Below are 16321 nucleotides of genomic sequence, written 5' to 3' on the forward strand. Positions count from 1 at the left end.
TTTCGTGAAAGACCCTTTGTAAACTGATCTGCCAGATTTTTAGCCGTCTGAACATAGTCCAGGGCTATAACTCCGGAGTTTCTCAATTTTCTGACAGATTTCAACCGCCTTTTCACATGTCTAGATGACTTCATGTTATCCTTTGAACTATTCACCTTGACAATTACCGTTTGATTGTCACAGTTCATTAGGATTGCCGGTAACGGTTTTTCAACTATCGGCAAGTCCATAAGGAGCTCACGAAGCCACTCAGCCTCAACAGTGGCGGTATCTAATGCTGTGAGTTCTGCTTCCATAGTTGACCTCGTTAAGATGGTCTGCTTGCAAGACTTCCAGGAAACAGCTCCACCACCAAGTGTAAACACATATCCACTTGTGGCCTTTATCTCATCAGCATCAGAAATCCAATTTGAATCACTATACCCTTCTAGTACCCTTGGGTACCCGGTGTAGTGAATTCCATAGTTCATTGTCCCCTTCAGATAGCGCATTACTCTTTCAAGACCCTTCCAATGATCATCTCCCGGGTTTGAAACAAACCGGCTCAGTTTGCTTACAGCAAACGAGATATCAGGTCTTGTAGCGCTCGCTAAATACATTAATGAACCAATGATCTGAGAATATCTCAGCTGATCTCGCATTATCCTTTTGTTCTTTCTAAGAATTAAACTGGCATCATATGGTGTTGAGACAGGTTTATAGTCACTATAACCAAAGCGACTTAACACCTTCTCCACATAGTGAGACTGTGTAAGAATCACCCCACCATTGATCTCTTTTACCAGCTTTATATTAAGGATAACATCAGCTTCTCCCAGATCCTTCATCTCAAAATTTTGAGATAAAAACTCTTTGACTTCCTTAATCACATTAAGGCTAGTGCCAAAGATCAGTATGTCATCCACATACAAGCACAAAATCACTCCTTCAGCCCCACCATAGCGATAGTACACACATCTGTCAGCTTCGTTCACAACAAAGCCGGCAGAGGTCAAAGTTCTATCAAACTTTTCATGCCACTGCTTAGGCGCTTGCTTGAGACCATATAAAGATTTTAACAACTTACAAACCATTCCTTCTTGACCCTTTGATACAAACCCATCCGGCTGATCCATATAGATCTCCTCTTCTAACTCTCCATTGAGGAAAGCCGTCTTAACGTCCATCTGATGAACGAGAAGACCATAAGAGGCTGCCAAGGAAAGTAACACTCGAATTGTGGTCAATCGGGCAACTGGTGAATAAGTGTCAAAGAAATCTTCTCCTTCTTTTTGTGTATAACCCTTGGCCACAAGCCTAGCCTTGTACTTTTCAATAGTACCATCTGGCCTAAGCTTTTTCTTGAACACCCACTTGCATCCAACCGGTTTACATCCATAAGGACGTTCAACGACCTCCCAGGTTCCATTAGACATAATAGAATCCATCTCACTCCTTACTGCTTCCTTCCAATAGTCAGCATCAGGAGATGAATATGCCTCTTCAATGGTTCTGGGTGTATCATCTATGAGGTATACAATGAAATCATCACCAAAAGACTTTACAGTCCTTTGTCTCTTGCTCTTTCTCGGAGCATCATTGTTATCCTCCTCAGAATTTTCTACAAGTGTATGTTCATTGTGTTCTATCGGCTCAGCAGAGCCATCATCCTTGATGAACTCTTGCCTAGATGAACTTGTTTCATCTCTCATGGGAAAAATGTTTTCAAAAAATGTAGCATCTCTGGACTCCATTATAGTACCAACATGCATGTCAGGTACTCCAGATTTCACTATTAAAAATCTATATCCAACGCTGTGAATAGCATAACCTAGAAAGATACAATCCACAGTTTTAGGTCCAAGCTTACGTTTCTTGGTTATTGGCACACTCACTTTTGCCAAACAACCCCATGTACGTAAGTATGACAGTGTTGGCCTTTTCTTCTCCCATTCCTCGAAAGGAGTTATCTCTTTATTCTTTGTAGGAACACGGTTTAGGACATGACATGCAGTCAATATAGCCTCACCCCACCATTCCTTGGAAAGTCCCGCTGTATCTAACATGGCGTTAACCAAATCCGTTAGAGTGCGGTTCTTTCTTTCGGCAACCCCATTTGACTGAGGTGAATAGGGAGGCGTCCTCTCATGAATAATACCATGTTCCTCGCAAAATAAAGTGAATAAATTTGAGAAATACTCGCCACCACGATCTGACCTAACTCTTTTGATCTTTCTCTCAAGTTGGTTTTCTACTTCAGCTTTATAGATTTTAAAGTAGTGTAAAGCTTCATCTTTTGACTTCAACAAATAGATGTAACAAAATCTAGTACTATCATCAATCAAAGTCATGAAATATTTTTTACCACCTTTTGTCAACACTCCATTCATTTCGCACAAATCGGAATGAATTAATTCTAAGGGTGCCAAGCTCCTTGCCTCCGCGGTCTTATGAGGCTTACGAGTTTGTTTTGATTCAACACATACATGACACTTAGAATTTTTGACAAAAGTGAACTTTGGAATTAAGCTCAAATTAGCTAAGCGCATCATACAACCAAAATTAACGTGACAAAGCCTCGAATGCCAAACATTTGTTTCATCAACGTTAATAACATTGTATGCAATTTTATTACAAACATCTGACAAAGAAAGACGGAACAAACCTCCGCTTTCATAACCTTTTCCAACAAAAGTACCAAACTTAGACAAGATACATTTATTGGACTCAAAGACTAATTTGAAACCATCTCTACACAGTAGAGAGCCGCTGACTAAATTCTTCTTGATGGTGGGGACATGCTGCACGTTCTTCAGCTGCACGGTCTTCCCCGAAGTAAACTTCAGATTTACCGTACCAACACCAAGAACACGCGCATGTGATCCGTTCCCCATCAGCAAGGAGGAAGTCCCGCCGGTCTGGTAAGAAGAGAACAAAGAAGCATCAGCACAAACATGAATATTAGCACCAGTATCAACCCACCACTCGGGTGAACCAAAGACTGAAAGAACAGTAGGTAATAAATTACCGTACCCCGAAGTTCCTCCAGGCTCGCTAATAACCATGTTGGCGGAGTTGTTGCCTTTGCGGTTCGGACACTTTGCAGCAAAGTGATCCGTACTAGCGCACACATAGCAAGCTCCCGTCTTCTTCTTCTTCTTAAAAGTGGTTGTCTTCTTAGTCTTTGGTTGGTTCTGCGGTGGCTTTTTCTTGTTCTTGTTGAAGTTGTTCTTCTGAACAAGATTGGCACTTGAAGCACCAACAACTCCTTTACCACGTATGTCCTTTGCTCTCGCCTTCTCCTCAACATCAAGAGTCCCTATGAGTCCATCTATTGTGAACTCCTGTCTCTTATGTTTTAGAGAAGTAGCAAAGTCCCTCCAAGAAGGTGGCAGCTTAGAGATTATACCTCCAGCCACAAACTTATTGGGTAACACACATGGGGACTCTTTGCTGCAATTTTTGAGATCTTTTGCCAGAGTATGTATTTCATGAGCCTGTTCCACTACAGAACGGTCTTCGACCATCCTGTACTCAAGGAACTGCTCCATGATATACAACTCACTCCCGGCGTCAGATACTCCATATTGAGCCTCAAGAGCATCCCACAAAGCTTTGCCAGTTGGCAGCCGGATATAAGAATCCACCAGGTTATCACCGAGAACACTAATGATCAAGCCTCGAAAGAGGATATCAGCCTCATCGAACGCACTCCCTTCCTCTGGAGAGAATTGTTCAGGCTTACCCTCTTTCACATGGATCACTCTCGATAGTGTTAACCACAGTATAAGCCGCTCTTGCCAACGTTTGTAATTTGAACCATCAAAAGGTGATGGTTTGATTGATGCAGCAAAGCTAGATACCGAAAGCCTATTAACAAAATCAGGTTTTTGGATTGTTAGAAATCTAGGCAATTTTCGGTATATTTTAATTCCAAAATTAGATGTATAAACTAGCAATATTTCTATGACTTTAAGGAGTAAAAGTAAACATGTGAACATGTTTATACTTATCACACATATAAGCATAAACAATATAAATAACCAAAGTTTTAGGGAGTACCCTAAAGCGGGGCCGTTGCCGGAGGCATTGGCTGCGCTGTTACCAACTGGAGTAGACATCTACTCGGTTGGCCTCAGTCGAAGTAGTCGAACTAAATCGGTGCAGGAAGATGTTCGCAGTGCAGTCCCACGAACGGTCACCAAGATGTAGTCGACGTAGTCGTTCGGCCACCAGAATGTAGTCGACGTAGTTGTTCGGCTCGTCCACCAGGAAGTAGTCGTACAATCGGGCAAAGCCTTAGTATTTTTGAGCAGTCACGCTAAAGCGTTACCCAAAAACCTGATTGCCCGCCTATCCCGTGCAGGATCTCAAGGCGAGCAAGGTTTCGGAGGCCTGCTCACGCTAATTCTGTGCGCGCAGAGATTAGCGTTGGGGAACTCAGTTGTTGCAACTGGAGAGGGAGAAGAGAGGAGCCGAGTTGCCTCAGTGCTCTGGTGCAGGATGGATGAGGGGCATGGCACTCCTTATATAGTGACTCAGGTGCTCAGGTTCGTTGAACCTGGACACCATCAGAGTCATTTAGGTGATGCGGTTATGGCCATTAATTACAGATTTAATTGCACGTTTAATCGCACGATTAATTGCTGTCAACGGCAAAATAGCCATCACATCACACCGCGCCGCGCCGCGCCGCGCCGCCCGTCCGGCCGGCCGCGCCGCGCCGCGCCGCGCCTCGGCCTCGGCCTCGGCCTCGGCCACGGCCACGGCCACGGCCACGGCCACGGCCACGGCCCGGCCCGGCCCGGCCCGGCGAGGCGAGCGAGCGCGCGCGCGCGTGTGGTTCACCGTCCTCCTCTTACCGGCTTCACAAGTGGTGTACAAGAAGTCCACCTTTTAAGTCGGTTGAGATCCTCCTCAATTCCCGGTACGGAATTAAACATTGATTCCCTAGCATTAATAGTGGGCTTTAAATTCTTTTATTGCTTTAGAATAAATGGGCCAAGCCCATTACTCCAACAATCCCCACCAAGAAATTCAAGCCACACTAGAAATACCCTCATTCTCTCTTTGATATACCAGTATTCGACAGAGACTGTTAAGTTGAACTTCCATCTAGGACAAAGGCTACACTTATTCACAACTGTGCAATGGACTATGCCTTGAATTGCCAGTTTTGTGCAAACAAGTTTGACCAGAGCCCTACACTGGTACTAGGCTGCAAAAGCATCCCCGCGGTTTGGAGCTTATAAGTCATACTCCAGGCCCTTCATGAGTTTCTAGAGAATACCCAATTCTCATAGACCATGACCAGTGGTCAAACTCATATAGGTGTGTTCCTTTCAGATGTTCTGTAGGACAACATCTTTTGTTTCAAGAAAACAACTCATTTGTTTAAAAGAAACCACCTGGCACACATTAAGGTATAGACCAACCTGCCATACAGATTAGAAGAGAAATGCACCTTATACACGGAATGAGCCCTTTTCACAAAGGTTCTCTTCTCACAGTCAGACTTTAGTTTTGTTTCACCATCATAATTCACGGGATCTCCGATCACATAGGACAGGTTTCCACTATAGAATGACTCACGTGGGTCTCAAGCCCAATTCCATAGATGCATTGTCTATCACATTTCGTGAAAGACCCTTTGTAAACTGATCTGCCAGATTTTTAGCCGTCTGAACATAGTCCAGGGCTATAACTCCGGAGTTTCTCAATTTTCTGACAGATTTCAACCGCCTTTTCACATGTCTAGATGACTTCATGTTATCCTTTGAACTATTCACCTTGACAATTACCGTTTGATTGTCACAGTTCATTAGGATTGCCGGTAACGGTTTTTCAACTATCGGCAAGTCCATAAGGAGCTCACGAAGCCACTCAGCCTCAACAGTGGCGGTATCTAATGCTGTGAGTTCTGCTTCCATAGTTGACCTCGTTAAGATGGTCTGCTTGCAAGACTTCCAGGAAACAGCTCCACCACCCAGTGTAAACACATATCCACTTGTGGCCTTTATCTCATCAGCATCAGAAATCCAATTTGAATCACTATACCCTTCTAGTACCCTTGGGTACCCGGTGTAGTGAATTCCATAGTTCATTGTCCCCTTCAGATAGCGCATTACTCTTTCAAGACCCTTCCAATGATCATCTCCCGGGTTTGAAACAAACCGGCTCAGTTTGCTTACAGCAAACGAGATATCAGGTCTTGTAGCGCTCGCTAAATACATTAATGAACCAATGATCTGAGAATATCTCAGCTGATCTCGCATTATCCTTTTGTTCTTTCTAAGAATTAAACTGGCATCATATGGTGTTGAGACAGGTTTATAGTCACTATAACCAAAGCGACTTAACACCTTCTCCACATAGTGAGACTGTGTAAGAATCACCCCACCATTGATCTCTTTTACCAGCTTTATATTAAGGATAACATCAGCTTCTCCCAGATCCTTCATCTCAAAATTTTGAGATAAAAACTCTTTGACTTCCTTAATCACATTAAGGCTAGTGCCAAAGATCAGTATGTCATCCACATACAAGCACAAAATCACTCCTTCAGCCCCACCATAGCGATAGTACACACATCTGTCAGCTTCGTTCACAACAAAGCCGGCAGAGGTCAAAGTTCTATCAAACTTTTCATGCCACTGCTTAGGCGCTTGCTTGAGACCATATAAAGATTTTAACAACTTACAAACCATTCCTTCTTGACCCTTTGATACAAACCCATCCGTCTGATCCATATAGATCTCCTCTTCTAACTCTCCATTGAGGAAAGCCGTCTTAACGTCCATCTGATGAACGAGAAGACCATAAGAGGCTGCCAAGGAAAGTAACACTCGAATTGTGGTCAATCGGGCAACTGGTGAATAAGTGTCAAAGAAATCTTCTCCTTCTTTTTGTGTATAACCCTTGGCCACAAGCCTAGCCTTGTACTTTTCAATAGTACCATCTGGCCTAAGCTTTTTCTTGAACACCCACTTGCATCCAACCGGTTTACATCCATAAGGACGTTCAACGACCTCCCAGGTTCCATTAGACATAATAGAATCCATCTCACTCCTTACTGCTTCCTTCCAATAGTCAGCATCAGGAGATGAATATGCCTCTTCAATGGTTCTGGGTGTATCATCTATGAGGTATACAATGAAATCATCACCAAAAGACTTTACAGTCCTTTGTCTCTTGCTCTTTCTCGGAGCATCATTGTTATCCTCCTCAGAATTTTCTACAAGTGTATGTTCATTGTGTTCTATCGGCTCAGCAGAGCCATCATCCTTGATGAACTCTTGCCTAGATGAACTTGTTTCATCTCTCATGGGAAAAATGTTTTCAAAAAATGTAGCATCTCTGGACTCCATTATAGTACCAACATGCATGTCAGGTACTCCAGATTTCACTATTAAAAATCTATATCCAACGCTGTGAATAGCATAACCTAGAAAGATACAATCCACAGTTTTAGGTCCAAGCTTACGTTTCTTGGTTATTGGCACACTCACTTTTGCCAAACAACCCCATGTACGTAAGTATGACAGTGTTGGCCTTTTCAGATTTCCTAATGGGCCTTGGATAGTTGGATGGAGGGAGTATATTGGAAGAAGGAACTAGTACAGCTAAAGCAACTTTTCTGAAAAAAAAACACTATACATAATGAACACTTGAATAGCACTATGAGCTCAATCACAGGAGAGCTATGTACACATTACACGCGTGCATTGCTACGACAACACTTAGGTATGGAAAGGGCTACGTACAATTCCCCTGAAGTTTTCACGTATAAAACGTGTCCCTATACACATCTACAACGTCTATACTTCGATCTCCCCCCTTTTGCAGAAGGCCAGAAATAAACCAGCCATCTTTATTTGTACAGCCGTACTTCGACGTCCGGCGATCGCGAGAGTCGGTACGCTGGGAGCAAGACGCAAGCAGCAGAGTGGATCCGATCCGATCCATCTAGCTAGGCGTTCGAGTTCCGGGGCACCCAGCAGCAGTGCAGGCCGTAGGGCATCGCATACGGGAACTTGGCCCGCGCGACCTCCTGGAACGTCTTGGCGTCCAGCACCAGCGCGTAGGCCGACCCGTCCCTGGCGCTCACCATCGAGATCGCCACCCCTGCCAAGGTTTTCCAAGAACCAAAACATGTCAGCCACGGCGGTGATCGGGTAGTTCGGATCGGAGAAGGCGCGCAGAGGGATGCATGCTGTGTGTGAGATAGAGCACAAGGGGATCTCGAACACTAACCGTCGTCCTCCTCCACGGCGCCGGGGCGCGGCACGAAGAAGGGCTCGGACGGCACGGTGCCCTCCTCGTACCAGGTCTTGGCCGTCTTCTCCACCAGGTCGATCTTGGTGAGGGTGTTAGGGAAGTTGCAGGGCCGCTGGGCGCCGCAGGCGTAGGCGTACCGGTAGCTCTTGCCGAGGTGGGCCGGGTTGATGCTGCACATGTCCATCCCCCGGCCGTGCTCGTCGGGATCCAGCGCCGCCTCCAGCTCGCCGAACGGGCTCCCGTCCAGCGGGATCCTGAACCGGCCCACCCTGTTTATTTCAACCCATTAGAGGAGCCCATATTTGTGGTGATGAGAGAAACAGCAAGCCAGTGGTAGTAGTAGGAATTCAAGGAGCTGCAGGCTAATAAGTAATAACCACCACCTGGCGTCTGGCAGGACGTCCTGGCCGGCGAAGGATCGGAGGTTCTGGAGGCGGAGCTTGTCGAGGATGGTGGTGTCGGCGTTGTGCTCGCAGCAGTCGGCGACGATGGCCGTGACGCGCCCCTCCTCGTCCGTCTCCTCGTACGCGTTGATGAAGTGGAACGTCACGTAGGGCGGCACCTCCACGCTGGCCACGACCCTGCCGCTGGCCTTGCACATGACGTGCATGTAGCTGCCGGACTCGAGGTGCCACTCGAACTTGTACAGCGGCGTGGGCTCCGCGCGGAGGAGGTTCTTGGCGCAGTACCGGAGCGGCATCTCCGGCACCACCACGTAGTGCTCGGTGACGGGGAACGAGTGCACCCACCCGGGCGCGGGGCCGCCGTGGCAGTCCACCCTGCCGACGAACCGCCGCTCGTTGGTGCCGGCGTCCATCCTGACGACCGAGTAGCCCGGGCGGATCAGGTCCGGGATCAGCGTCCAGAACTCGGTGTCGGTCACGATGGGGTGCGCCGAGTGGATGAGCCCCCCCAGCTTGTCCGTGAACTCGAACTTGCCGACGGTGTCCAGCGTGTCCGGGTCGACCACGATGGAGCCCTTGATGGTCTCCGTCAGGCAGAGGACGCGGCCGTCGCCGAGGCAGACGACGCCCGTGTTGGAGTTGTCGGTGAGCGAGGAGCCCGAGAAGAGGCTGGCGAGCTGGCCCACGGCGGAGAGGAAGCTGTCCGGCTTGGGCACCTCGGAGAACTCGCGGTAGCACACCTTGCCGTGCGCGCGCGCCGCCTTGTACGCCTCCGACTCGATCTGCCGGTGCGCGCCCACCGCGCGCCCGTTGCGGAACGAGACGCGCACCAGCGTTGCGTACCCGTCGAACAGGTGCCGGAAGCCGTAGTCGCCGAGGTTCCACAGGCCCGGCCCGTTCCTCAGGTACGTGCCGTCCTGCAAATAGACAGCCCATCAATGCATGGTTGCGGCCGCACAAGATCCATCTAGCTATCTGCTAAGCTATCCTTTGCATGTGGTCATCAGGGTCGTCGCGTGGTTAATAAACTATAATTAGACTGACGATTAGTACAATAGTAATCACAGCTTAGCGAGCATATTATATTAGCAGCCGAATATGATCCGCAAGGAACCGTATTATATGTATTGCACCTGCAGGGTCACTTTCAGACTAGCACACGCACGTAGAGTCAAATGGAGTCGTATAGGATAAAGAGAACCAAATTGGGAGGAAAGAACAGTGGTCTCTCATCGCTTGTGGAAGTTGTGGTTAGGGGACAGCTTGCTAGCCTAGCAGCAACATGGTTGTGGAGACGCAGCCTTTTCTCCTCAAAGCTGCTGGGGGGAGCAAACAAGACTGCAATGATCGCAGGACAGCGACGCCATTGTCGCCACTGCCATGAGTAGAAACAACAGAGAATCTTGGTATATATGTTGTGTTCCCCGCAAGCATCGTGAGTGCCAAGATGCCAGTGCCACCGATCTCCGATCCTTTTCGGTAGGCCTCGCCCGCCTAGGGTAAGCCTGTGTCGCCCTCGCGTTCGTTGATCTGATCGCAGCTAATCAATAGATGTGGCCAAGCAAGTGCGCGATTCTACAACAGCTGATCCAATGAAAAATGACAGTTTGGCCTAACATTACTGTTCCGATGTCCGTGCGTCCGTGCCCAAACCGCTGGCCCAAAAAGACCCTCTATGGCTCAAGCTCAATACATGCTCTTTAGTTTATTACTACCTTCCGTGCACAAATGTTTGGTGCTCCATGCACTAAGCTAGATGATGATGCTTGTACGATGAAAATGGTTATGTTAATTCAAGAGATTTTGTTCCACACAGTAGTATATATGAGCTGATCTGAAAGTAGTTGTGCCGACTCTCTCTTTTTATGTTCTTCAATCTTTTCTTTTGTAGAGGAAGATATGCTTGCCTGCTTTGCCTATGTGTATTGGCGATGATCTGAGAAAAGTGTCATTTTGTAGATACATGGACTGGGCGGACTTGGAATCAAAGTAACGGAAACGATTCAGATTCTCCAAGAAAAAGCATGGCTAACCTTAGCGTAGAACACTCGAAAAATGTTATAGAAATGGAGAGGATGCGGTCGGTTCAAGAATCATGAAAAGAAGCTATAGTTAGCACGAAAAAGCCACCAGATCAATCACCCTTTTCCGAAAACAAATAAAAGCCAGATCAAAGGCAGCGCGCACGCATGCATGGCGATGGTGCTATGCTGATCAGTAAACAAATGGCCAAGTGGTACCCACCAGCCAGAGCGGCAGCTCCCCTTCCAGCTCCAGGGCCCCCTCCCACCTCTCCTGCCGGACGCTCTTCCACGCCGCGTGCCCGCTGCCGGCGCCGCGGCCTCCACGGCGGCGCGGGGCGTCGAAGACGGCGGGCCGACCTGGCGGGGCCGGGGCTACTACGGCCGGCGTCGGCGTCTCCGTCGCGGCGCTAGCCGCGAGAGGCTGCGCCACGGCCCGCTTGCCCTTGCTGCCCCCCTGCTGGCCGGTCGCCAGACGACCGGGCACCGCCCCGCCACTGCCAGGCCGCCCGGCGGCGCCGCCGGACATCGCCGCGAATACACAGAGCGACGATGCCATCGTGGGAGACACTGCGAGCGAGGGTGCTCTAGCTAGGGTTGCGCAGCAACTCTGTGGTGGTGTGGGCGTGTGGCGTGTACTGCTAAGATTTGGTTCGGTTCGGGACGGGTTCGTACTCGTCGAGAGGGCGTATATATAGCCGCCGGCCGGAGGAGGAGGAGGAGGCGACGACGGGGCCGGGGGGATGGAATCTTTCGCTGCGGAAATTCTCGGAGCAAGAGGCCGCGGCGCCCTTGTTTGGATTCCGTTGTCACGTTGCCGGCTGTTGCCGCGCTTGCGCCTTGCTTTCCTCCGATCCGTTTTTTTTCCCCTTTTTTGATCGAAGCTTTCCTCCGGTTGGTGGGGCTGCGATCGAGCACGGCGACCAGGGTGTCTCGTACGTACGTCACGTCGCCCGGCGACCACTGTGCGCGCGCGTCCCTGTCGCCCGCGCGCGCGGGTCGTCGCCCCCCCCCCCCCCCCCCCCCCCCCCAAAGGATAAGCAGCTGCAGGTGCGTCCGCAGCACCGGGCGGGAGTGTGCGAGTGTCGCGGTCGCGGCCGGCGGTGACGAGGGGAAAAGGAAAACCGCCGGTTTGGGCTAGGCTACAGGGCGCACGCAGCTGTCGGAGCGCACGGTGCCACGTCGGTGTTACGTGCCGAGGATGGGTTAATCTCGACGGATCGATCGGTCCAGGAGATAGAGCTAGCGAGGTTATTGACGTTTTGGGACTTGGGATGATTGATATGTGACATCGATCGCGTGCCAAGAGCCCAAGATCAGAAGTATAACCGTCGTCCTTGGCTTTTTTTTCCTTTTTTTTACGAAGTTTTAACCGGTCGTTGCAGACAAAGCGATAGATAGCGGCTCGATCATGTACCGGAGGTGGGAAATGGGAAGGGGCAACCGAGAAAAGGAGAGCTTAATTTGGAGGTTTGCGTTTGAATCCAAAGTTGACAAAAAAAACTAGCTATAAGATGAAATGATGTAGCTAACACCAATGTAGTTTAGCTGGTTCTTATATGTAACAACTGTTTGTGTGTTAGAATGGCAACTAGCTGGAAATTGTCTATTAGTCTCATTTCTTGACCCATATCCTTTCAAAGTTCCATTTTATTACTGAGCTTATCCGCCTGACAATAGGCATTTATCATCACCGTGTGCGCACCGGCGAATCCTTTCAGTTTAGCCCTCCGTTATCGTGACGTATTCTCTACATTTCCATTCTTACGCTATGAGCACCTCTATAAAGTTAGATTGGTACATCTTAAGTTACCACAAGAGCACCGGTCTATGCTGTCAAAGGGCATAACGTCAGCTGCTAAAAAAAATACTGTCGTTGTTAATTCTTAGAATAAGTTTATAAAAATTACAATGTAGTGCCAAGTTTAAGATAAAAACTCGGATGGGTCCTACTCCACAATGAGCATATGTTCAGTTTGTCATGAATGTATATTTTCTGCATGCAATGAATCATGAGATAAATATATGGTAACAGGACATGCCCAAAAGGCAAATCTAATTATAAACTTGTAGGAGTAAAACGTCAAGAAAAATATGATGGAATACTTAATTGATCCGACTGGAAGGGTTTTTGCCAATGCGGATTTATGTGTTTTCTTGAAGGAAACCGACCATTAATTAGTTTAAAAGGAGATTGCTTGTGACGTGTCCCACTACTTCCATTCCAGACACTGCTTTGGAGTATTATACTGGGGTAGTGTTGAATGCTTTGGAGTTTTGAATAGCAAAGCAAGCCAAACTTCTGACCAACGTATGTGATGCCAGGAGAAAAAAAGTGAGAAAGACCTAGGGAATATACTGATTCCTGCGTGGGCATCGACATCATGTTTCTCTCATCATGGCCAAGTTGCCCAACAAATGCTAAACTTCCACTAATTATATATTAGGGTCGTCCTGGCTATCATCATTCTTCATCTTACCAATTTATTTGCTGAATATATACATATATTAATTATGTTTATATATAACAAGGAGAAGAAGAAGAAATAACTACTGTAATTGATAACAGTCCGGGCTAAACATATATGTAAAAGGGATGCAACTAAAATAAATAAATAAATATAATTACTGCTGAATTCTATGCTGCTTAGGTTGATGGCAGTCGATATGCAGTGTTTTTTGTGGTTGACTTAAAGCTAACAAATTAATTAGTTCATGGATTTTTGTGAATAAACAAAAAATAATAATTATTTAGCACCTCCTTTAACAAATCTTGACCTTGCTGATACTTTTCAAGAGTCACGACAAGAAATAACAAACAGCTAAATAAACATTAATCTTTTCTTGGTGAAGTAAAAGTGTTTCTGGCCTGTCCCAATATGATTGGGGAGCTTGCTTCCAAAACTTGCAAAGTATGTCTATAGATTAGTTAAATGATTTTCTCCCAAAGATTAATGTACTAGATCAACAGGAGCAAGAGTTAACTAGTGACCCTAAGTCCCTTACATATTAAGTGGGGAGCATACATATTACTAGAGACTAGAAAGGCACCATTCTTTGGGGGAACAAGTCTGCATGGAGATGTGATTAAAAGCTACTTTATGCTACATATGAATGCATATCCCAGCGGAACAGATCAATTTGTTGAATACCAGAAAATTGAAAGTTCAACAGTCATATTCATTTTTCTGGGATTAAAAGTGAGATGGCAGTGCATTTTATTTACTTGTTGGATGTCCAAGAATATTGCATGCCAAAACAGATAATGATAGAGCTAAAATGGATCTATAGCAGACTATAGTTGCTAAATTATACATAGGCAAAAATATCTTACCATGCCTCGAATGGCTATATAGTTATGGATGGAGATTCAAAACCTACGACCGTTCTAGAATCGACCATTCATCAGATTGGAAAGGTGTTTAGATTTAGTAGTTTCTTAGTTAATAGTATTCAATATAACCTGTTTCCTTAACTTTTTGCTAATATATAGATATAAAGACACTCTAGTCATCAACATTGATGTGTACTGATGAAGACCATGCCTATTGAGGGGACTAGTTAAACTCAAGATGCAGGGAAAAGTAAAACACTATTTTTTTTGAGATTCCACAATACAACTCAGACCCTCACAACGCACGCATACTCACCCCTATGAACGCACGTACGCAAATCTTATCTCTATAAGCATATTTGAAGACTGAGCCAGCAAATCTCCTCGAGATTGTTGAGTCACAACAGTCGTCTTGCTGTCGACGGGAACTACGCCTACCACAGAAAGCACAAACGCCATTAAATCCTAAAATATTCACTCATATGAGGAGTCGAACCCGAGACCTGATGTGCTACCGAGACTCTTGTAACCACTATGATACAAACTCTTTTACAAAAGTACAACACTACAACACTATTGATTTAACTTTTACATAGCTGTATTACAAATTTTACAGTATTGGTACTCCAAAATTATAATATAATAATTGAAATTGTGGAAGTAGATCGATACACCACGCGTGGGAAGATGCTGGAGCAACTAGACGCAGGTCATGCTAGATGCCAAATTGGCATCATCCGCCATAAACATATCTAAACTTGATGACTCACTTCAATCGACGCGTATTACTTCAGTTTCCTAATTAAGCAAAAACATGCATGATAAACTCGTGATCCTAATTCTTACACTGCTGGGCCGCGCGCACACACCGGTGCTCATCATGCATTATGTACTCCGCACTGATTTGTGTCATGAGCCTACATTTATCGAGTAGCTATTGTACGCAGTAGTAAGAAATAAAAAACCACCCGTGATGCGTGCACACGATCGGTCGAGCATCTAATAATATGTTGTAGACTCGTGTAGTCTTTCGAGGGCCTTGATTTTCCTGCAAATATTCTTCATGCATGCTCCCGCGGGGACACGAACACGGGATTAGACAGACTAACTATAGCACCGTTGTAATTGTTAAACGGCTAACGAGGTAAGTAGCCTGCAGGTTTATCGATCCGTGGAACATTTTTTACATACTAAGTATTTATATATGTGGTCCGTGGAACATAGAGCGAATCAAAATCGGTCGATCAGTGAGGCACACTAATGTAACAGGTGGCAAAGGGCCTCAAACTAAGAGCTAGGCACTAAGAGCAACTCCAAGAGCCTCTCCATATTACACTAGCTAAATCATATTTAGCTAGCCATTTAACTATTCAAAGGGTAGAAAATCCAACAGCTTCTCTATTCATCCCTTTCCCCACCCCATCCCCTTCTCCTACTATCTCGCTGACTAGTGGGCCCCCTAATCCATCTTCTTCTTTGCGTCGCTGGAGAAGCACCGCACCTCCTCTCGCTTGTGCTCGCATTTCGCATCCATGAGACAAGCACGGCCCCCCTGCACATGGGAAGAGGGAGAGCCGGAGAGCCGCGGAGGGGGCGGAGATCTCGCCGGCGAGGCTAGGGAGAGCCGGAGAGCCGCGGAGGGGGCGGAGATCTCGCCGGCGAGGCTCACCGGATAAGCGCCTCGGGTCGGAGCTGCGCCTCGCTGGATCTCGCGTGGAAGAAGGAGCGCCTTGAGTCGGATCTGCGCCACGCCGGAGCTCGCGCCGGAGGCCCGCGCCGGGAGGAGGTCCGCTCCAAGGGGGCGCCGGCGAGAGGGGGACGCCGGAGCTGCGCGACCTCGATGCTGCACCGCGGGAGGGGGCACCAGAGCTGCGGCAAACGCGGCAAGAGGAGGGGGAGGGCGTGCGAGCGAGGGGATGGCAAGCCAGCATCGCTCGGAAAAGAAAGCGATGCGGTGGGGAGAGATAGCGACGAGGATAACGAGGGGAGGCGGATGAAGAGCCTGTTGGTAGATGTTTTTTCTCGTTTTTCTCCAAATTTACCAAGCTAAGTCCATATACACAATCTGTTGGAGTTGCTCTAAGGGCCGTTTGGTGTGGCTATGCCTGGCTCCGGCTTCTCCACTTTAGCACGTAGGAGTTGGAGCCAGAGAAGCCACGGTTTCCGGCTCCAACTGGCTTCTTCTCTTTTCTAGTTCACTTTGAGCTGGAGAGGGAGAGAAAGACTTGGCAGGGCTCCAGCAGCGGCTCCAAAACCGGCTTCTGCTGGAGCCCTACCAAATGCATGCTTGGCTCCGGCTCCGGCGG

At 47.4% G+C, this 16321-nt stretch overlaps 1 protein-coding gene across 1 annotated transcript; it reads right to left on the minus strand.

The window, feature by feature from the left end:
* Nucleotides 1–7630: 7630 nt before the first annotated feature.
* Nucleotides 7631–11331, minus strand: LOC120672308 (carotenoid cleavage dioxygenase 8 homolog B, chloroplastic-like). Its single transcript, XM_039952633.1, has 4 exons — nt 10905–11331; nt 8640–9577; nt 8233–8525; nt 7631–8103 (listed from the first exon to the last, which is right to left on the minus strand). Exons 1-4 carry the CDS (start codon nt 11238–11240, stop codon nt 7949–7951), a joined length of 1722 nt encoding a protein of 573 aa, XP_039808567.1. The 5' UTR covers nt 11241–11331; the 3' UTR covers nt 7631–7948.
* Between the last annotated feature and the right edge of the window lie 4990 nt (nt 11332–16321).

This window comes from Panicum virgatum, chromosome 5N (genome assembly GCF_016808335.1).
Source record: "Panicum virgatum strain AP13 chromosome 5N, P.virgatum_v5, whole genome shotgun sequence".
Classification (NCBI taxonomy): Eukaryota; Viridiplantae; Streptophyta; class Magnoliopsida; order Poales; family Poaceae; genus Panicum; species Panicum virgatum.

What these genes read in the sequence shown, in the direction of transcription:
- LOC120672308 (XM_039952633.1), bottom strand. Translation starts at nt 11,240, where the DNA reads ATGGCATCGTCGCTCTGTGTATTCGCGGCGATGTCCGGCGGCGCCGCC. An exon ending in GACGTCCTGCCAGACGCCAG is followed by an intron (nt 8,526 to 8,639) that starts GTGGTGGTTATT and finishes TGAAATAAACAG; the next exon opens with GGTGGGCCGGTTCAGGATCC. An exon ending in CGCCGTGGAGGAGGACGACG is followed by an intron (nt 8,104 to 8,232) that starts GTTAGTGTTCGA and finishes AAACCTTGGCAG; the next exon opens with GGGTGGCGATCTCGATGGTG.